Source organism: Chenopodium quinoa, unplaced genomic scaffold (genome assembly GCF_001683475.1).
Source record: "Chenopodium quinoa cultivar QQ74 unplaced genomic scaffold, ASM168347v1, whole genome shotgun sequence".
Classification (NCBI taxonomy): domain Eukaryota; kingdom Viridiplantae; phylum Streptophyta; class Magnoliopsida; order Caryophyllales; family Amaranthaceae; genus Chenopodium; species Chenopodium quinoa.
In genome coordinates this window covers 2,625,048-2,648,233 of record NW_018742681.1, presented here as the reverse complement: position 1 = coordinate 2,648,233, position 23,186 = coordinate 2,625,048, and the positions used below count along the sequence as shown (strand labels likewise).

The following is a 23,186-nucleotide window of genomic DNA, read 5'->3' as shown; positions in this document are numbered from 1 at the left end:
TTGTATTACGATGATCTAATCATTACGTTTGTTTCTAGTACATTCATAGTATTCAAAGTAACTTTTCTTGTTGAAGTAAACATATTAGCCTTGACATGATGACTGCAGTAGTAATATACTTTATCTCATTTCTTTTTAATTACAACACTTTGATATAGTCAAGTGCGATCTTGTAAGATCTTTCTCAAGTTATACTTTTACAATTTTTTTTTTTAATTTTTACTTTATTATTACAAATTTATTTATTTTTCTTTCTTTTGTAAATAATCACCCCTAAAAGCACCATTTGTTAACTAATCACCCGTTTTTTACAAAATTAAAAAATACCACCCCTTAAAGTCAAAACCAGTAAATACGCCACCCTTTTCCAATTTTGGCTAGTTTTTCGACTTAGTCCGGCCAATTTGCTGACTTAGAGGCCCACAAAATGTAAAATCAAAATTAAATTATAAAAAAAATCCAAACCCACCCATGCCACCTCTGCACTACAAAAATTTGGCCTTTTAGCAACAGGTGAAATCCGTTGCTAATATCAAGAATTCCGTCGTTGGACATAGCTAGCTACGGATATATCGACATAATCACTCCATTGGTAAAAACCTCGTCCCTAAATGGATTTAGAGATGGAAAAAAAAAACAAAAAAAAAAAAAAACAAATCTGTCGCTAGATTTAGCAGTGGAAAAAAAATTCCGTCTATAAATTTAGCAACGAAAAAAAAAATAAATTGATTTGGCTCTAAAAGTAGCTACTATTCGGTTCGACCTCACTTGTAATCCCCAATCTCAAGAATTGGGATTGGCAAGAGTCGAATCCGTGACCTCAAAGTCACATAGTGAAACTCTTACCAACTATACCAAATATTATTTGTTTACTTCTACGCACATAATTGATAATAAGTGAAAGAAATATTAAAGACGAAATTTAAAATCCATCTCTAGTTAGAAACAGATTTCCAAATCCGTTTCTATTTTAGAGACGGATAAGTTTACATAATTCCTCTCTAAAGTAATATTTTACATAATTTGCTTCGAAAATAATTTAGTGATGAAATTAAAAATCCATTGCTCATATCAGCAACGGAAAAAAAAAATCTGTCTCTAATTTAGCAACGGAAAAAAAAATTCATTTCTAATTTAGCAACGGAGAAAAACATCCGTTTTTAATTTAGAGCGGATTTTCAATTTCGTTTCTAATTTAGAGACGGATTTTTTAATTCCGTCGCTAGAATTCCTTTTCTATATGGACATCTATTTGTAGTGCCGGTAGTGGCAACTTTGCCACCTCCAACACCCTCTCCCCTTCCCCGTTTCCGTTTCCAGCAATCCCCTCCTTCCCCATCTCTGTTTCTGGCCCAGCCTTTTAGAAGCAGAATGAATTGGGGGTAGCCTTCTTCAACCTTGTCATTAATCACCTTCCCTGAGAATCAACTTCAACTAGAATTTCAACCACCTAAATATAACCGAAAAATTGTTTGATTAAACCAGCAAATTAAACCCTAAAAAATAGAAAAATAAGTTAAAGAATTTGAAAATTGTAACCTTGGAATTAGCAGAGGAAGCGGCGACGTGGAGGAACGAGCAACGTGAATTCTGTGTCAATTGAAGCATCGGTCTCCACAGCCATCGGGGATGGGGTGATTTCGAGGTCAGCTAGGGATGGGGTTTTGCGGCAGGGGAGGGGGCGGTGGGGTTTCGTGGGCATGAGTGGGGGTTTGGTGGGGTTTTGCGAGCAAGGGATAGGGTTTGATGGGGTTCGCCGGCAGGAGAAGTGGCTGGTTGGGGTGGGGGTGGTCTAGCAGGTGGCTGATTTGGGTGGGGTGGTAGGAGATGGGGGAGTGCCGGGTTTTTTTTAATTTAATTTTTTTTTTTTAAATTTTTTTAGTTTTGACCAAACTCGTGGCGCATGTATACCCTTAGTCGGAACACTGGTTGAAATTGGGGAAGGGTGGTGATATCTTCTGGTTTTGACTTTAAGGGTGGTATATTTTAATTTCGAAAAAAAAACGGGTGGTTAGTTCAACAAAGGGTGCTTTTAAGGGTGGTTATTTACAAATAATCCTTATAAAATATTTTGATTGAAATATTTCATTATCCGTGTGAAATGTGATGTAGTGCAAGTAAAAAAAAAATAAAAAATAAAAACAAGCAAATAAATTAATAGTTAGACTTGTTCTTTTGAATTTAAGGTTTACATCATCATATTTCTTAAGTTGATTGTGTTTAGTTATATAATCCACATTATTTAAGCAGTGTCTTTTATAATCGAAGACATTTTGTTCAAATTTTCTTATTTTTTGTCAAAATTTTTTTACTAGATTTTATTGATTTTATCAATGATAATATATGTACAATTTCAATCAAACAATGTTTCTTACAATAAACATAATTTTAATCAATTATCTAGTGGTTTAATTCTATATTCATTTATTAATTCAGATTGATAGGTTCACATAATACATTTGATTAACTTATATTAAACTAGATTATCGCTTATTTAAACATGGTGCGTGATTGGTTATTTTTTAATTTTTTTTTGAGATGTGTGTAATTGGTTATCTAAATTAAAAAGTAAGATTATATACTATAATATGTTTTTGAGATGTGTGTAATTGGTTATCTTTTAATTTTTTTTTTCTTCTTACAACTTTGTTGAAAAGCAGTGAGCTTGGCTACAAGGCATATAAAGCAGAATCGGTAGAGGATTTAAAAAAGCCTTTTGTGTCAATGTATTTTGGTGCAGCATATGTGACATGGTTATCAGAATATGAAGGAAGGTAAACTCATGTGTTTTTATTAACATAAAACTACAAAGGTAATGCTTTTTCAAGGATAATAGTTACTAACAATGTTACTCACTTGATAGGGAACGATCTCCACAATTTATTGTAAAATCTTTTATTTTTGGACCTAAAGATGTAACTCTTGAGGACACATGTCCAATGTGGCTGAAATTTCAAGAGAAAATAAGTTGCTATGAAGATGTTAAAAGGTAAAAGGAATATTATTTCTAAATACTTTATGCCTCTAATATATTCAACACATATTTTTGTAATCTACTAATTAGTCATTTTCAAAAATTCATGTACAGGGATTCCGAAAGTTGTAGCATAATGTAATTTGAAGAACAATTTTCCTTATATCTGGTAGAGGGGGCACTAAAATGTAAACAAAATTTCATTGTTATCTGCATTATAATTCATTTACTATATAGATTTCTATTATTAAGTAATTATGTTAATTTCATTCATTGTTATGTTATATATAAAATATATGACTGTTAACGTAAGAAAACCAAGTATAATTTAGATGTATACTTCGTATTAGTGTAGGTTTGGTGTCATACACTGTTATTCCTAAAAGTCAATTCATTACTCACATTCATTTAGTAAATTGTATGTGAGTAGTATTAAATAATACAATTATGCGAGTAGTAGTACTTTGGATATATTAAAAAATAAATGCTCTATGTAATAACAAATACAACAGGTTTTAACAATTTGTAAGGGATATTTTGTTAATTCTAAAAATTATCTTACTTATATATATATATTTAAAAACGAAGGTCAATAATAGCATGTTCTATTAACATTTTTCCCATCCTGGATATATATTCAATTGTTTATTAGTGCTCTCCAATAGCCTAATAGTAGAATTATGGTGCTCAAGCTACCCAATGGTTCCATAATCAATTCTAATTATTCTTTTTTTTTTTTGTAGATGTAAGTTTTTTATTTCACTGCTTTCAAGATTGCTAATTATAAACTCTATTTACTTATTGCACCCTGACCAAAAAAAAAAAAAAAAAAAGGGCTAATTTTCCTCCATTTCTCATTTTATTTTCTTTCCCCTTTCAATTTTTCTCCTATATCATTGTCAATTAATTACAATTCAATCAACATCAAACTTTAGATTATTCACCCAAAGAAACCATAAAAAAACATGCTGGAAAAAAGTTTTGCTGAATATTTGTAAAATATATTTATTTGATAATAATACGATTTATAAAATTGGATTTTGTTCAAAATAATGCATCCTATTTTGTTCAATTTTAATGAAACAATGCATACCATTTTGTTCAATTTTTGTGAAATACAATTACCTATTTGCTAGGAAAAAAATACCAACAAGCATTTGACACCCTATCACTGGGGTTCTAGTGTTATGTGGGGTATATACCAGGAGTTACCATTGTTTATTGGAAAAAACTTACTAATGTACGAGTAATCTACTAATTATCATAATCAAATATGGCCATATTCTCTTAACCTTTTTTATAAAGGTATGTAAAATAGGTCGTTACTATCACAGTATCCCTTTTTTAAATCAAACAAAATTTATAATTCCTAAATTAACCTTTAAACAAGTCCAGCGGCTAGTTTGGAATCGAACCAAAAGGACTAAAGGACACTAATTTTAGTCAATTAAAGAAGTAAGTTAAGTCGAAAAGTATGAATATTAAAAGAATGTATAATCAAACAATAATATTCGATTAACAATAAGAATAAAAGCACTATAAAAAAAAAAGTAATCAAGGAAATTAAGAGACAATTAAACATACAATAACCAAATCAATCAAAATGGTACCAAGAGGCAATTAGTCTACCTAGGTCACTCCTGCACACGCTTTGGTAAATCTCTCAACCCGCTTAGCTCACTCCTGCACAACTGGACGATGATAACTTTTAGGTGAATTAATATCATGAAGTCAATTGGGCAAAATAACCTCAAGTAATATATACATCACCAAATAACCAAATCAATAAAATTTTTACCAAGGGGCTCCAATGGGTTGTTCTGTTATTATTATTATTGCACATTGGTGAAGGCCTGATAAAAGGAGGGGTGATGGTGGAGGAGGTGTGTAGCCGTTGTTTGTGTGGGGTTTGATGAGGATTTTGTGGCTGTTGAATTAGTAGTGCGAATTTGGTGGTGGTCTTTGGTGGAGTTGTTTGGAGGCAATGTTAGTGGATTTGCGTGAGATGGGAAGATGGTATGAGGAGAAAGAGTTGTTATTGGCGCTTGGCAGTTGTGGGGTGGTGTAAGTTTAGGTAATGTTGTGGCGATGGATAAGGTTTGGGCTTGTGTAGGTTAGGGTGATAACAAATGAACTTTGATTGATAATAATTTTTTAATGCCCCGACCTTCGATCTTTTTTATTATTTATTTTTTATTTTTATTTTGGTGTCCACTCGATTCACCCTTTGGGTTAATCCGGATTCGGAGCTTAGTTTTGAGTGATTAGATTCCAATCCCTGTGGCGGGGGGAACGAACACGCAGTCCTCCCAACCAAGTGCAGCCTCAATCACCACTACACCAACAACCAATTGGTTCCCCGACCTTCGATCTTTGAACCGGGAAAATGCACCTGTACACGAAAGTACATACAAGGGATAGATCAAGACAAAAAATAAAATAAAGAAATAAAATGAAACAATACTTCTTGCATTTCATAATAATGTTCCCACGTTTTATTTTAAGTGTTTCATTCAAAATGATCTACCCACTTTGTATTTTAGTTTATTCCCTCACCTACCCTCTTAATTTTCCCATATTACCCTCATTTTATTGAACCTAATCCAATACTTTAATGGTCCCAATGAAAAAAAACAAAATGGTCCCAATATATTTTATTTCCCAAAAAAATGATGATCTCAATGTACGTTATTCCAAAAATCTACTATTTCCTTAATTTACACAAAAGATTCCAAATGGGAACATTAATATGAAATGGATGGACTAGAATAAAACAAAAACAAATATCAAAATTAACTAAAAAGAAAAGAAAGTAAAATAGAAAATTGAGAAAATCGTGAAATTTTTTTAATTAAAAATAAGAGCTCAAATAATAATTCTAAGACATAAAGGAAGAGAATAAGAAAACAAGTGAAATAAAGGTAAATAGAATTTTGTGAGGAAAAAAAACTAGAACCATTTGTAAAATAATACCAAAAAAATAACATAATGTCAATTATCACTTATTCAAATAATTCCCATTAATAAAAATAATTTCATTGTAGCACCACTACTAGAAACGCATCATTTGCAACACACTATTTGCAGCAAACCTATGTGTAGAACACTGCAAATCAACCTTAATTAATGAGGGTCAATAATTTAAGGAAAAATTGTGACAAAGGTCCTTTTAAAGTGACTCTCTTGTCACAAAGGTCCTTATAAAAAAAAGGTGGCACTAAAGGTCCTTATAAGTGAGTTTAGTTGTGCAGAGGGGCCTTTGACCCAATTCCGGCCAAATTCCGGCATTGGCTTTTTTTTTCAGGCCAAAAAGTATCACGTGCCTTGCACGTGACTTCTTTTTAAATTTTTTATTTTTTTTCTTTTTTCTCCTTTCCCTCTTCTACTACGAATTTTCCGCTGTTCTTCTACTACTTCCCAAATTTTCACCTGTGTTCCATTCCTGTTCATTCACCACAGTTAATTGCTGACAGGAAGCAAGCAACCATTAATGGCGAAGTGCAATTGAGGTGGAGATTAAACAATTCTGCTGTTGTCTGTGGTAAGTCTCTTTCAAATTAAAGGTTTTTGATCTTGCAAATTTTATTATGAAAAAAGCTAATTTTTTCTGTAAAAATGGTGAAGAAGAACAACCCAGGAAGAAAAAGCAAGTCAAAAGGGAAAAGCAGGGCCAACATCTTTTCATTCAAGCGCATAACTAGGCTCAGGTTTGTTTTTTTCGAATTTTATAATTGGCTTTTGTTTATTGCAAATTGCGTATTAAAATACTCAATTGTTGGGAAAAAGACAAACAATTTCAGTTAATTAACTAATTAATATGCGTATTAGTGGTTGGATGTGTATATTGTGTTGAAATTGTTTTCATGCATTGTGTGTTTTCATAAAATGTGCAACCTTAGATATGCTTTGCTTGTTGTGTTTAAGCTGGTACTTAGATTCTAGTTTATGTGATTGGTTGTTCAGGTTTAATTGCCCAATTGAAGTGTTGAAAATGTCGAAGCCAATTAACATAAGACTATATTATGGTGGTAATTTTGTGACTAGAAAGGGGAAAACTACTTATGAGTATGGTGATAGTGATTTTTATGGTTTAGCTTTGCACCCTAATGTTGAGGAAGTGTGTTACTTTGAATTTGTTGACTGGGTTAAGAAGGAATTAGGGTACACTGAAATGGGTGAGTTATGGTTTAGGAAGTATGGGTATAGCTTATTCACAGGGAGGGAGAGATTGAAAGATGATAAGGACATACCAGAGTTCTTGTGTGCACCTGAGAAAGATGGGTGGTATCATCTGTATTTGGTACATGTGCCTAAATTTGTAGACAACAGGAGTGCTATATATGGTCCAGGTGTGGGATTTTATACAGATACAGAATCTGAGGGGGGGTCCACATCATTAGGTAGTTATATATCTGGTGACTCACTTGCCACATCATTGGATAAGGAAGGGGGTTTTGTTGGGGGTGGGTCACAGTCAGCTGAAACTGATGACATGGGACATAAAAAGAGTGGATTACAGGAGGGAGCACATGCTATTGAATGCAGGAACCCTAGATCTGAAAATATAAGCCCCCTTGTTCCCAGTTCTTCCCACAGCCTTGTCTTCAACAGGACTGAAACTGCTTCCTCTCAATTGATAAACACACCCAGCCCTTCTTCAACCCAGAACCCCAAAAAAAAGAGGAAGTTGGTCCTCAAATACAGTCAACAACCACCTGCTTCTCTTGAAACCATTGCAGAAGTAGCTGAAGAAAACCCTGCTGTTCACAGTGAGGAGGATGAGGATTATGATGCTGTTTTGAGTGATCTTGATTTTGAAGATGACAGTGATGATGACCTGTTTTCTGCCAATGTTGATGAGGATATAACTGAAGATGTGAATAAAAGTTTGGTGGGTATACACACTAGGCAGCAGAATAGTCATAGAGGCGAGGGTGAGGGTGAGGGTGAAGTGCAAGTTGAAGATGATGATGACTTGAATGATAGTGAGGATGAGTTGGATAGTGTAGCTGGTTCAGATGATGATGAGATTAGGTTCCCTGTTTTTAACCCTGATGTTGACTTCAAGAGGAAGATTAACCTCACTGTTGGGTTAAAGTTTGCTTCAAATGTGTTGTTTAGAAAGGCATTAAGACACCATGCAATAGAGAATGGACACAGTTGCACAACAAGAAGAAGAGGATAACTGTATTCTGTGCTAAAAGGTGTGCATGTAATTTTATTTCTGGAAAAATTTATGCATGTGACTGTCCAATTAGAAGGAAGTGTCTGTTTAGAGTACATGCTAGGAAATTGAAAGATGAGGAGACTTTTCAAATTAAGAGTCTTATGCTTGAACATAAGTGTGGGCACCAGCATATAAATACAAATGTTACCAGTGCATATCTGGCTGAGAGATATCTGGAGGACTGGAGGGATGACCCCACATACAAAATGAGTGCTTTTATGAAGAGCGTAAGAAGAGAATTAAGTGTAGAAGTTGGGTATTATAAGTGTTATTATGCAAAAAAATTGGCTTTGCAAATGATTCATGGGAATGCAGCAGAGGAGTACAACAGAGTGTGGGATTATGTTGAAGTAATAAGGAGGTGGATTCCAGGTAGCACTGCAGTTGTGAAGGTACAGGGGATAGACAACCCTCCACCAATTTTTCAAAGGATGTACATTTGCTTGCAACCATGTAAAGAGGGCTTCATGGCTGGTTGCAGGCCCATTTTAGGCGTGGATGGATGTCATCTTAAGGGACCTTGGCCTGGGATTTTGCTTACTGCTGTTGCTAAAGATGGGAACAACAATATTTTCCCAGTTGCTTGGGCAGTTGTAGAAACAGAGAACTCAGAAACTTGGACTTGGTTTCTTGAGTTGTTGGTGGGTGACATAGGCTCTGCTGCTGCATCAGTGACTTGGGTGCATGAGCATGAAGATCCAGTAACCTTCATGAGTGACAGACAGAAGGTACATTCTATGCTGTACTACATTTGCTTTCTTCATTTACTACAAGTCAATGACATTGTTCTTTGATTGTAATTTCAGGGCCTGTTTGATGCATTCAACACTGTTATCCCAAATGCTGAAACAAGATTTTGTTGCAGACACATTTGGGAAAATTTTAAGCTGAAATTCCCAGGGCAGATATACAAAGATAGCTTTTGGAAGGCTGCAAGGAGTTCTACTAAGGTATGACTGATTTACGACATCATCCACCATTGAGAGATACAAACATAGCTTCTGTAAACATTTACTCATGTGATACATTTTTGCATGAAGTATCAATTTGATAAACATATGCAAGAGATTAGGGAGTTAAGTGAGGATGCTTTTCAATATCTGTCTGAGATACCAGTTTGTCACTAGTCTAGACATGGCTTTAGTCATAGGGCAAAGTCAGGGATGCTGCTCAACAACTGCTGTGAAAGCTTCAATAATGTCCTCGGGGAAGCTAGGACAAAGCCAATATTGTCTTTAATGAAGTGGATCAGAAGATATGTGATGAAAAGAAGTTGTGCTAAGAGAGAAGGCTTGAAAGATTTTGAAGGTTTAATCATGCCATCTATGGTGAAGATGATTGAGAGAGGGCAGAAACAGATTTGGAACATGAGGATCATTCAAGCTGATTTGCATGAATTTGAAGTGGATGATGAACAAGAGAGATTTGTTGTTAATATTGAACAAAAGACTTGTGGATGCTATAGGTGGACTTTGATGGGTATCCCTTGTTGGCATGCATTAGCTTGCATAGCCAAAAGAAGACTCAACTATGAAGATTTTGTGCACCCAGCCTATCATATTGCCACTTATGCTGCTACTTATGCTCCAGCTTTTCATGCAATGCCAGGACATAACTAATGGGAAAGGTCTGTTATGCCTCAGCCTTTGCCCCCTGTGTACAGAGCCATGCCAGGTAGACCTTCTAAAAAGAAAAGAAAGAAGGCACAGGGAGAGGAAACAGGGAAGACAGTGAAGAGAGCAAGGAAGCCAAACACATGTGGCAGATGTGGTGGAAAAGGGCACAACTCCAAGAAGTGTTTCAGGCCTCTACAACCACCACCTCCTGAAAACAAAGGTGGAAGGCCTAGGAAGCAAAAAGGGGTAGCAACCTCAACAACAGGACAACCACTATCACAGTCACTGTCACAAGCTCCACCTCTGTCTCAGGCATCAACTCAACCTTCCCAGCCTACTGCATCTGCATCAACTCATCAAACAAAGGGAAAACAGAAGGTCCCTGCTGCATCTGCATCAACTCATCAAGCAAAGGGAAAACAGAAGGTCCCTGTTGCTAAGTCCAGGAAGAAGAAGACCACATCCATCAGTAGGATACTCCAGGGATCAGTTTCTAAGTCTTAGTTCTGATAGGTTACATTAGGTTTCCTGTTTAGTATGTGATTTATGTTTAACTCACTGTTAAGGTTTTGTATGAACATGTTTAACATCATTTTGGAACTTAGGTAGCATTTTGGAACTTATGTGTTGTATTTTGAATGCTTTGGAATGATTTGAACAGGAATATGGAAGCATTCTAGTTGCAAATATGTGTCCAAATTACTTTTTCATTCATAACAATAAAAACCAAATTGGTTCATTACAAATTTCCCACTAGCACATCATGCCTAAACAACTAATACTTCCTTTAACCAAACAGTTTTACTACTATTGCACTAGCCAACACTGATACAATTGCACACAAAGCCACCAAAATACACAACTGATCATTACTAATCACACCATGAACAACCCTGTTTGCAGTTGGCTTTCCTGGCATTTGCTGAGTGAGTCTTCTGTTTTCTTTCTCCAAAGATGTCACTCTTGCCTTCAGGAGATTATGGTCAGTGGCCATCTTGTGTTTCTCAGCCAACAACACATTAATCACATCCTTCTGCCAATCCACCATGTCAGTGTCAAACCACTTGAAATAATCACACCCACTCTGCATTGTTTCAAAATCAAAGAACTTGCAACACCAAAATCTTCTTCCTGGGTTTTCATGGGTCCACGATGTTCTTTTAACAATAGGAAATCCGCAATTACACTTCTTCATCAATGCGCAACTACAATTAAGAATAAAGAAAGATAAATTTCAATTGGAAAAATTAAACTTGAATTGGCAGTGGATTTGTCACCTTACCTTGTTCAAATCGCGTTCAATTGCTTCAATTCGCCTTCAATTGCAATTTCTGGGTTACAAATTGCCTTCAATTGCTTCAATTCGCCTTCAATTGCAATTTCTGGGTTACAAATTGCAACCACGTTCGCAATTTAGGGTTCAAAAAGGGGAAAATGCTTGAAAAAGGGGAAAATTCGTAGTAGAAGAGGGAAAGGAGAAAAAAGAAAAAAAATAAATTTAAAAAGAAGTCACGTGCAAGGCACGTGATACTTTTTGGCCTGAAAAAAAAGTCAATGCCGGAATTTGGCCGGAATTGGGTCAAAGGCCCCTCTGCACAACCAAACTCACTTATAAGGACCTTTGGTGCCACCTTTTTTTTATAAGGACCTTTGTGACAAGAGAGTCACTTTAAAAGGACCTTTGTCACAATTTTTCCATAATTTAATGAACTAATAGTACGTAGTATTTTGTACCCCTTTGTGTTTTTTTTTTTTTTAATTAAGTATTACACTTATCAAATGCAACAGTATTTCTCTTAAGTGTTGCACTTAACTTTTTTTTGAAAAAAAAAAGTGAAGATGGAAGTGCAGAAGCATAAATCATCCAAGCACATTCTTTATCTAACTTAAATCTGTCAGCAGCATTAAAACAAGATTCCATAGTTCCTTTATTCTTTTTCGGCTGGATTAAATCAGTACCCGGAAGGAGGGTCACATAATACAGTATCCTCTTTGCTTCATACGATTCTCTTGTCTTTAAATTCTCTACCTTTTCATGCTCTTTTTGCAGTTGTGCCTTAAGTTGATCAGACATAACCTTACATACTTTAATTTGACCCCTCGACCCGATAAACATATATAAGAGATGGGCTTTCACCTTTGAGTATGAACCTGTCACTAATTTGAGACAATAGTTGCAGGTCCATTTCTTATTACCACCACTAGTTGGGTTTTCGACATCAGTAACATAATTCCATAATGGTATGTCATCGTATGAGGAAAATTGAATTGAGTAGGACAAGGCCTTTTTGGTGCTGAATTTCTTTGAGGGTTAGGCGCGGAGGAGTTTGGCGAAGCCATTGAAATTGAGGGATGATAATAAAACTGGAGAAAACTTCAATTGAGGTGTGATTAGTTGAAGATCCATGGACATCATTTATATACTACTTCATAGATGAAGAAACTAAAGCTAACAAAATTGTAACCGTTTGGAAGTTAAAGAGACAAATTTTGGGAGCAGATCTTATGTAATCTAAAGATCTTTACAAATGATCATATAACCTATGTAACGTTAAGTTTGACTAAAGTTATGATCTCATATTGCACGATGATTGAACAAAGACGATCTTTACAAATGATCATAGAGTTATAGCTATAAGCTTAATTGTTTAATGTTATGATCTAATGATATTAATAGTTAGCCTTATATTGCATGATAATAGATCAAAGACCAATGATCATTACAAATGATTTTAAATTGCATAATGTAAAGTTTCATTAAAATTATGAGCTAATAATGATATTAGTAGCCTTATATGGCATGATCATAGATTGAAGACCAATGACCTTTATAAAGGATCACATCTTAAGTAATCTTAAATTTGATTAAGTTTATAATCAAATGATATTAGTAGCTTTACATTGCATTATTATAGATCGACGACCAATGATCTTTACAAATGATCATAACCTACATAACGTTAAGTTAAATCAAAGTTATAATCTAATGATATTAGTTAGCTTATTTTATGATGAATTATAATATACTATGTATATCGTAATTTAGGGTTAAGGTCTAGGTTAGGGTTTAGGGTTTAGAGTTAGAGTTTCGGGTTAGGGTTTTAAGGTAGAGTTATTAAAATTAAGTTTACAAAAGTTATCATAATCTATGTAGGAGTAAATTTGATACAAATAATCATAATTTATTTGGGTCTAGGTTAGGGTTTAGGGTTTAGAGTTAGAGTTTAGGGTTAGGGTTTTAAGGTAGAGTTATTAAAATTAAGTTTACAAAAGTTATCATAATCTATGTAGGAGTAAATTTCATACAAATAATCATAATTTATGCTCTAGAATGGTTTTTATTATGTTTAACCGTTGTAAGTTTAGATGAATAAAACCAATGAATTTTTATTTTTCGCAAAAAAAAAAAAAAAAAAAAAAAAACTTCTATTTTTTTAATTAATACTGAACGTACTATGAATGAGTAAAAATATGAAGGATTTATGATACCAATATGAAAAATTGTCTTTCTTTAAAAAAAAAATTCAAATGTCTTGTTTGTTAGGGGTTGAACTACGAATAAAATATAATAACATGATGATAACCATTTTTATGTTTTCGGTTTTATTTTTAATCCTTTAAAATTTTATAATAGTTAAAATTAATTGGACCAATAATGAAAATAAAAATAAAAATTTTATAATAGTTTAAAACAAATAATGTGACTAATGCTGTTTGAAAAATTAGTCACGAAGTAAGTATAATGCACTATTGCATTGAGTATTATTCACCGTCGCAAAGACAATATAATATTTTTTGAAAGAAGATAATATAATATATATTTTAATTAATCCTAATCATTTTGATTTATTTATAATGTCATCGGATTTAAATTAAATGTTGACCTGTTGTATCATATTCCAAATGACCTTTTCTTTTATAAAATATTTTTCCAATGCTCATTGTTACAAATTTAGAGGTTTTGTTCCCCTTAAATTTACAACATAGAAAATATAGTTATCATTAACATCACTCTTAATATATTTTTTTTTTTGCTGTTAAATAGCAATGTACTACTAAGTTTTTTGGGAAATTCTCTTTGGTAACACCTAATTTCTTATTATTTACTTTAGTAAATTAAAAAAAATTGTTATTATCTGATAATTTTGAATTATTATATTGAGTTATTCATAACATTAATGATGATTTTTTTATTATATATATATATATATTTGGTAAATAAGAAATTTTATTACCGTAAGAGCAAAGAATTTACAACTTACAAAAGCTAAGCTGTAAACCACACCACAAAGCACGAAGGCGACCCACACTAGTTCTAAAGCAAATGAGCCACCTTCTAGGAAGGGTGCAGACCAAAACGAAAGAACAGCCTATTGGACTCAAAGGTTAACTGCCCCATGTTCTCGGAAGGGTTGACAGAACCTAAGGACCAAACAACCAACAAAAACTAATGCAAAGTCAAATGCAACCTATCCTTTTTAGTACATCTGCATACAATCTTAAACAAAATGTCCCTTAACACAACACTAGAAGCTTTACAAGTACCATTAAACATAGTTGAGTTCCTCTGAATCCAGATGCTGTAAACAGTCTTAGCAAAAGCTATAAGCAGCAGCTTCCTTTTAGCACTAAACTTCCTGCAATATCTCTGTATCCACTCTACCTCAGCATCAAAGTTCAGAATCTGCCTATCAATTTTGAACACTTGCAGCACAACCTTCCAGATTACCTGAGAATAAGTACACTGAAAAAATAGATGTTGGACAGATTCATCATTAGCAACACAAAGCACGCAAACAGGGTCACAAGGAATGTTCCATTGAATGAGCCTATCCTTAGTAACCATTTTGTTCCAGAGAGCAGGCCACAGAATGAAGACACTCTTTGGGGTGGCTCTATTATTACACACCAACATTCTCCACTCAACCTTAGGCTGCTGAGGCCTGATCAAAGTATACAACTTCTTAATCTTCATCTTCCCTCCTTGAACAATTGACCCCCAGCCACCAACACTATCAACAACTTCCCTGCATTTTAGAATTCTTCTCAAGACCCAAGAACATTTCTTAGGTACAGGCATATCCCAGCAGTTCTTACCTTTAAAATAATAGATATGGACCCATTTCACCCATAGATTATCAGTTTTATGAGCAATGTCCCATAAAAGCTTAGTGATAGCTTTGTTCTAGTTAGCTAAAGAAAGCACATTCGTGCCACCACAAACTCTAGTCAGTAAACAGTATTCCAGGCCACAAGAGCTTTCCTAGAGACTGCAGCTTGCCCTTTCAAGAGAAAAGCCCTGAACCTAGCTAGCTTCAATTTCCTTAAGGATTTTCTTTGGTAATATAATTATTTGAGCCCAGGTTGTTTGGATACCAAATAGAACCCCCTTAACCAACTGTAACCTACTAGCATAAGACAACTGCTTAGCTGTCCATCCTGAAATCCTTGCAGTGACCCTGTCAACTAAGGTTTGCATTGGTTAATAATCAGTTTCTTTGATGAAAGAGGCACCCTCTAAGATATCTAAAAGGGATAAAGCCAAGGGAAATGCCAAGCAACTTTCTCATTTCCTCCTGAGCATTAGTCTCAACACCCCCAAAATAGACATCATTTTTATCCAGATTTGTAAATATCCCTTAAGCAACTAAGAACTTATTGAAAGCATGGAACAACAACTGAATAGAAGTAATGTCAGCTCTAGCAAATAGCAGCAAATCATCAGCAAACATCAAATGAGTTAAAGTCATCTTTTCACATTTAGGGTGATAGTTAAAATCAGGATTCAAAGAGAGCTCATGCATACACCTAGATAGGTATTCCATGCCAGAGCAAAAAGAAAAGGTGAGATGGGATCACCTTTCCTAAGGCCCTTTTGAGCAAGGAAAGGCTTAGTAGGAAACCCATTAACCAGAATAGAGAGTGAAACAAAAAGTTATACATCCCATGATCTAGTCAATGAATTGTATAGGAAAGTTAAGCTCAGCTATGACAACTTTAAGAAACCCCCATTCTAAGGAATCATAAGCCTTCCGTAAGTTCACTTTTAGCGTAAATCTTGGGGTAATAAATTTGCGTGTATGCCCTTTAATTAATTTAGTAGCAAGCATAATGTTATCACCAATATGCTTACCTGGAATGAATCCTGCATGGACATCATTAACAATTTCCCCAATCACCTTGCCAAGTTTAGCTGTCAGAACCTTTGAAATAAGCTTGTAAAGCACTATACATCAAGGTATGGGTCTGAGTTCTTTCACATATGAAGGGTTTTGAACTTTAGGAACTAGAGTAATAGTAGTGCAGTTCCAGGCCTTACACATATTCCAAGTATTGAAGAAATACCTCACCCAAGCAATAACATCCTCCTACACAATAGGCCAGACTTGCTTAAAAAAAAAGGCCTTAAATCTATTAATTTCAGGAGCTTTAGAGTCATCAATTCCATGAAGAGTTGTTGCAATCTCAGAATCTGTGACTGGAGCAATTAAGAATTGCTGAGAAGCAACACTAAGTTGCTTTCCCCTTCTCAATGTAACCAGGTCAACAACAGAAAGCACAATAGCCTTTGTTCCTAACAAATTCTTATAGAACCCAATAATCTCTGCAGAAACCAAATTAGGATCCTTAAGCAACACATCCTGTTCAGTAAAAATGGAATCAATCATGTTCCTTCCATGCCTGTGTTTCATAGCAGAAAAAAATATTGATTATTGCCATCTCCTTGCTTGATCCAGTCAATTCTGGACTTTTGCTTATAAATTCTTTCTTGAACATCCCTCCAATACTTCACTTTTTAGATAGCTTATGTTTCCTCATCACAAAGAGCCTAATCATCTAAGAGCCAGCCATTTGAACTTGAATATTACCAAGATGAGCCTGAGCAGAGGCAAGGATACTTATCAGTTTTCCCAAAAGCATGAGAGTGAAGGGTTTTGATAGCCATTTTCACCTTTTTAAGCTTATACCAAACTCTCATCATGCTATTACCAGAAACAGCAACTTTCCAAGCTTCTAGGACAGTATCTTGAAAACTAGGATGAGTAGTTATACAATTAAAAAATCTGAAGGGTTTACCTTGAGCAGGAGGGGCAGGAGAGACCTCAAACAAGATTGAACAGTGATTAGAGAGCTTAGGAGGACACTAAACTGCTTCAACCTGCCTATAAGAGTTCATCCATGCTTAATTAACAAGCCCTCTATGAATTCTAGTAAAAGTCCTAGGCCCTTCATGAGTCTTATTTGACCAGGAGTAGAAGAAGCCTTTACTCTTGATTTCTTCCAATTCCACCTCAAGAAATGAGGAAAAATCTCTAACTTCAATATCGGTAACAGGGTTACCATGAATCATGTCCTCAGCATGTAAAACAGAATTGAAATAACCTGCACATAGCCAAGACAAAGGGAGCAGGGACAAGCTCTTAATACCAGCCCAGAGCTTTTTCCTGTCAAGAATAGAATGTAACCCATAGACAAAAGTACAATATAACTGAGAAGTTAGGTCCTTGTGACAGATTAGATAGTGAATAAATTGTTCATGGATGGAAATAATATCAACAATGAGCACATCAGTCTTCCATCCAATCCATATTCTTCCCTTCTCAGAGAAACCATAATTACTAGTCCAGGTCCAAGCAGCACCAAACTTCTTCTGAATGGCTAAACTTTTATTCTTTTTCACTTTTGTTTCCATCACACCAACAACATCAGCTGAATGAGAACGAAGTAGCTGCTTGAGATCAGCCACTCTTCCAGGGTCATTCAGCCCCCTAACATTCCAGGTGACAATAATCATGTCACTAGAGGGGGATTACCTTCACCCTTGATAGGACTAAGAACAAAACCAATTGCACCAGTAGCCTCATCTTCAATAAGAGCCATGTATGTAATAGAAGTAGTAGCAGGTTGTGCAGTTTTGCTTCCCTGATTTCAAGTCTTCCTTCCCACAACCCTCCAGCTTTCATTAGAGTTATTTTGTTTAGAAGTAACAGCTGGTGTAATAACAACAGGGCCATGTATAGTATTGCCAATAATAAGAGCAGCTGCACCAGGTGCTTGAACAGGCTTTGGAACCCACACCTGTTGCTGCTTAGCATGAGTTGTTGGCTTGCTCTAAACATGCTTTGTAGCATGAGTAGATTTGGTAGCAAAATTATGGCCCACCTTATTGCACTTATAGAAAAAGGGGGGAGTCCATTCATACACCACTTTCAATTCCAACAGCTCACCAGCAGGACTTTCCACCAATATAGAACTAGGTAGTATTTTTTGTAACATCTACCTCAATAAGCACCCTCACAAAAGACATCCTAAGTTGCCTAGATGTACATTCATCAGCACAAATTGGCACACCCAATAGGCTTCTAATTCGATTGAGAGTTTCAGATACCCAGCAATTCAATGGCAGATTAGGGAATTTAACTTGTAGAGGAACAATTCTCAAAATTTTAGCATTAAAATCATATTTAGAGCTCCAAGGTTTAACAATTGCTGGTTTCCCATAGAACATATGAGGTCCTTGATGTGAATCAAGAGGGAAATTCTTTTGAAGAGCCAATCATATTGGTTTTAAGGCCAATAGGGTTCGGGCTTGGAGTAAAGAATCAAGAATGGTTAACATGCGCAGCCATTGAAGAAGAAGTCAAGGACCAGTTGGGTTCCGACGACGGCAGCGGCGGCGACGCGCCGATCTGGTGCCACGCGCCGGCTCCCTAGCTCCGGCCTGAGTCCAGCTACACGGCGGTGGGGCGCGTGTCGATGATGGCGGCGCGTGAGGTGGTGGTTCGGCGACAGTACGAAAAGAAAGATTTTCCTAACTTAGTTTTTTCTAGAGTTTTTGCTTGCAAGTTTTTACCTTTCACTTGAAAGGGTTTTTCTTGGTTTAAGCAATTAGGAATCTTCTTAATTTCTGTTATTTTAGTTTAAAATAATTTCTAAGTCAATTAGGAATTGTTTTAAGATAGGTTAATTAGAACTAGTCTTATTACTAGTTTCCTAGTTCCATTAGAATTGGTTTTCCTATTCTATCTAGGATACTTTGGGATCAAGGCTAGGGTTTTTTCTAGTTTGAATAGACTTAGGAATAGTTAGTTTTAGTCTATAAATAAGGGATTTTTCGTGGCTTTGTACACAAAAAAAACCAGAAAATTCAATACAAGTTTATTGTTTGTTTTGCTTAATTGCTTACAAATTCTTTTGCTAGTTTTCAATTCAAGGAGTTGTTTTGATAATTAGAACGTTCAATTCTTAGTTCTAGGAGTAGTCTAAGTTTTGTTCATCAAAGTACTTAGTTCCAGGAGTGGTCTAGGTAATTTGAGAGGCGTTGAATTCGTTCCAGGAGTGGTCGTTTTCAAAATCATATCCGGTTTGTTATCTTTAAGTTGTTCGATTTTCTAACGAAATTCGAAGGGCTTGTGTTACTTGTGTGATTTTAGATTCTTTATTAAGTTAAGGGGTTTAAATCCACATCAAATTGGTATCAGATTTGGGGAGATTTTGATCGTTCCACAACTCGTTCTTACAAGGCGCACTCGTTCTCGGATTTCCGGTTTTCTGTCAACTTCAGAGGGCTCGTTCTCCTTCGTTACGAGGTCTTTTGAGACGATTCTTTTTCTGATTTTGGGTGAAGTTTTGTCAACTTTCTGCCTGTAAAATGTCAGTATTTTGGCTGTCGTTTGCTATTAAACTGGACTGTTTTCCGCAACAGTGTCAGTTTGGTCCGATTAATTGCTACTTGTTTTTGTGTGTGCGTTTTTATTCGAAGTTGTGCTGTGATCTTTTGAGGGAATTACCTGTGAGGGTAGGGTCCTATTAGGACTGTTTTTATCTTATAATCATGGAGGAAGCCTTGAGCAAACTCATGGATGAATTTGCAAGATTGCAAGATAATACGGAGGCACGTTTTAATGCTTTTTCACAATTATTGCTTGATAAAAAGAAAAAGAAGAAAAAACGGCATGATAGTGATAGTGATGCTTCTAGTAGTGATGATGATACTCATAATAAGAATAAGATCGATGATAAAGGTATCAAGCTTGATGATTTTACGGGTCTAGGAATCCCGAATATTTTCTTGAGTGGGCGAGACAATTAGAGAAAATTTCAGATTATAAGGGTTTTGATGATTCCCAACGATTCAAGATTGCTTATATTAGACTCACTAAGAATGCGGGAATTTGGTTTGATAATTTGAAAGCACGACGTGCTAGGGCAGGAAAAGAAAAAATCAAGACTTGGACGGTTTTGAAAAGGAAGATGCGTTCTAAATATCTTCCACATGATTTCGAACAAACTCTATATGTGAGACTCACTATGTTGGTACAAGGTACTAAGAGTGTTAACGAATATATTACTGAATTTGATAAACTAACCTCTCTTTGTGATTTGAATGAAAAAGAACCATTGAGGATTGCTAGGTTCCTTAAAGGTCTAAATCGCACTATCTCTAGGAAGATTGAATTGAGTACGTATGAATCATTCAATGATGTGTGCAAATTAGCTTTAAAAATTGAAAGTCATTGGCTCGAAGATAAGAAGAGCACACGTACAAAGAGTTTTGGTACCAAGTTCTCACAAGGGACCAAAACAAGCAAAACTTTCAAGCCTTTTAAACCGAGTTCCTACGAGTCTAAGGGAGAAAGCTCAACAAGTGTAGAAAAGAAATTTGTTAAGATATCTAAAGAAGAGTTCGAATCCCGAATTAGGTGTTTCAAATGTCAAGGAAAGGGACATAGGTCGGATCAATGTCCTTCCAAGAAAGCTCTCACAATAAGACAATACGAACAACAAGTAGAAGAAGAGAAACACATAGTTTTTGGGTGTGACGATGAGGAATCCGAAACTAAGGCAACAAGTAGTGAGGAAGAGAACGATGAGATTGATCCCGAAGATGATGAAAAAGTGCTTGTGGTAAGGAAGACCCTCCATGCCGAAGCAAACCCTAACAAATCTCAACGTGAAAACTTATTCCATACTCGTTGCAAAGTAGGAGATATATCATGCAAGGTGATCATTGATAGTGGTTCATGTACTAATGTGGCGTCCACAGAGATGGTTACTAAGCTCAACCTTCCAACAAGAGTACATGAGAATCCTTACAAGTTGAGTTGGCTTGATGATTCTAAGGGACTTCATGTGAAGAAACAAGCCTTAGTAAGCTTTTCCATTGGCAAATACAAAGAAAAGTTATGGTGTGATATTATTCCTATGAGTGCTTGTCACCTTCTTTTAGGGAGACCTTGGCAATTTGATCGTCAAGTTACACATGATGGTGAGTCAAATACTTATTCGGTCAAAATAGGAAACAAAAGGTTCAAACTCAATCCTCTACCCCCTAATTCAAGCTACGGTCATACCAAAGATAAAGAGAAGCAAGTGCCGAATTTCTTTTTGAATGCTAAGGAACTTGAGAGTGAAGTAGAAAAGGGAGCCACGGTCTTTGCCTTAGTGATAAAAGAGGCGAAATCCACAAGTTCCTCAACAAACATGCACATAGAAGAGTTGCTAGATGAATTTAAGGATGTGTTCCCAGAGGAACTTCCTAAAGGTCTACCTCCTTTGCGTGGAATAGAGCATGCTATTGATCTTATTCCCGGAGCTCCTCTACCTAATAAACCAGCCTATAGGTGCGATCCTACGGCTTCCCAAGAGATTTAAAGACAAATAGACGAATTGATTGAAAGAGGCTATGTTCGTGAAAGCATGAGCCCTTTTGCGGTTCCAGCTTTACTAGTTCCAAAGAAAGATGGTACATGGAGAATGTGTATTGATTCAAGAGCGGTCAACAACATTACTATCAAGTATCGATTTCCTATGCCACGACTAGAAGATATGCTTGATGAGTTACATGGTTCTACCATATTTTCCAAGATCGATCTTAGAAGTGGCTACCATCAAATGCGAATTAGAGAAGGAGATGAATGGAAGACTGCTTTCAAAACTAAGCAAGGATTATATGAATGGATGGTCATGCCCTTTGGGCTATGCAATGCGCCAAGTTCATTCATGAGGCTCATGAACGAGGTACTTCGACCCTTCTTAAATAAGTTCATTGTCGTTTACCTTGATGATATATTAGTCTATAGTCGAGATAATATTGAACATATTGATCATCTTAGAAGATTATTTGAAACCTTAAGAGAACAACAACTATATGGCAAACTTGAAAAGTGCTCATTCATGGTTCCAAGTATTTCTTTTCTTGGCTATATTATTTCGGGAAAGGGTATTGAAGTGGATCCCGAGAAGGTGGCTGCTATTTCTACTTGGGTGGCGCCTAAAAACATTCGTGAAGCACGTAGTTTTCATGGTCTTGCATCGTTCTATAGAAGGTTCATTAGAAACTTTTCTAGTATCATGGCACCTTTCACGGAATTGATGAAGAAAGGGGACTTTGTGTGGACTAATTCGGCGCAACAAGCATTTGAGACAATCAAGGAAAGACTATGCAATACACCGGTTCTAGCTTTGCCTAACTTTGATAAATTGTTTGAAGTTGAATGTGATGCAAGTGGAGCAGGTATAGGTGCGGTTCTAATTCAAGAAGCACGACCTATCTCTTACTTTAGTGAGAAACTAAGTGGTGCAAAGTTGAACTACTCTAACTATGATCGTGAATTTTATGCTATTGTACGTGCTTTGGATCATTGGTCTCATTACTTAAGACCAAAACCTTTTGTGCTACATTCGGATCATGAAGCTTTGAAGTATATCCATGGACAACAAAAGTTGAATTATAGACACGCCAAGTGGGTTGAGTTCCTACAGTCTTTTACGTTTTCTTCAAAGTATAAGGAAGGAAAAGCGAATGTGGTTGCCGATGCACTATCTAGGAGATCTTATTTGCTAGCCATGGTGGATGCTAGGATCATTGGTTTTGACCATATACTTGATTTGTATGCAACCTGTCCGGATTTGGCAAAAGAGTACAAAGACCCTTCACGCAACTTTGTGCTTCAAGATGGCTTCTTATTTCAAGGTAAAAAACTTTGTATTCCTCAATGTGGTGTGCGTGAATTGCTTATTAGAGAAGTGCATAGTGGTGCAATTGCGGGGAACTTTGGTGTTCACAAAACAGTTGATATGCTTAGTGAATATTTCTATTGGCCAAAGATGATCAAGGATGTTCAAAGTGTGATTTCAAGATGTGCTACTTGTCAAAAGGCAAAGAGTTCTTTTTCAAAGGGCTTATACACACCTCTTCCAGTTCCAAATTGTCCTTGGGATAGTGTTAGCATGGACTTCATTGTTGGACTACCACGAACTCAAAGAGGGAAGGATGCTATTATGGTTGTAGTTGATAGATTCTCAAAGATGGCTCACTTTGTTCCAATGCACAAGACGGATGATGCGCAACATGTAGCTAATCTAT

At 35.8% G+C, this 23,186-nt stretch overlaps 1 protein-coding gene and 1 long non-coding RNA gene across 2 annotated transcripts; one reads left to right on the top strand and one right to left on the bottom strand.

Annotated features, from left to right (window-relative positions):
* Window positions 1-887: 887 nt before the first annotated feature.
* LOC110722417 lies at window positions 888-2,162 on the bottom strand. Its single transcript, XR_002511600.1, has 2 exons — window positions 1,540-2,162; window positions 888-1,450 (listed from the first exon to the last, which is right to left on the bottom strand). It is a non-coding gene; the product is annotated as an uncharacterized LOC110722417 (long non-coding RNA).
* Window positions 2,163-20,071: 17,909 nt separating this feature from the next.
* Window positions 20,072-21,472, top strand: LOC110722481. The gene is made up of 2 exons (XM_021901750.1): window positions 20,072-20,984; window positions 21,048-21,472. The coding sequence occupies exons 1-2, from the start codon at window positions 20,072-20,074 to the stop codon at window positions 21,470-21,472; spliced, it is 1,338 nt and encodes a 445-aa protein (XP_021757442.1).
* The last annotated feature ends 1,714 nt before the right edge of the window (window positions 21,473-23,186 follow it).

What these genes read in the sequence shown, in the direction of transcription:
- LOC110722481 (XM_021901750.1), top strand. Translation starts at nt 20,072, where the DNA reads ATGCGTTCTAAATATCTTCCACATGATTTCGAACAAACTCTATATGTG. An exon ending in CTTAGTAAGCTTTTCCATTG is followed by an intron (nt 20,985 to 21,047) that starts GCAAATACAAAG and finishes ACCTTCTTTTAG; the next exon opens with GGAGACCTTGGCAATTTGAT.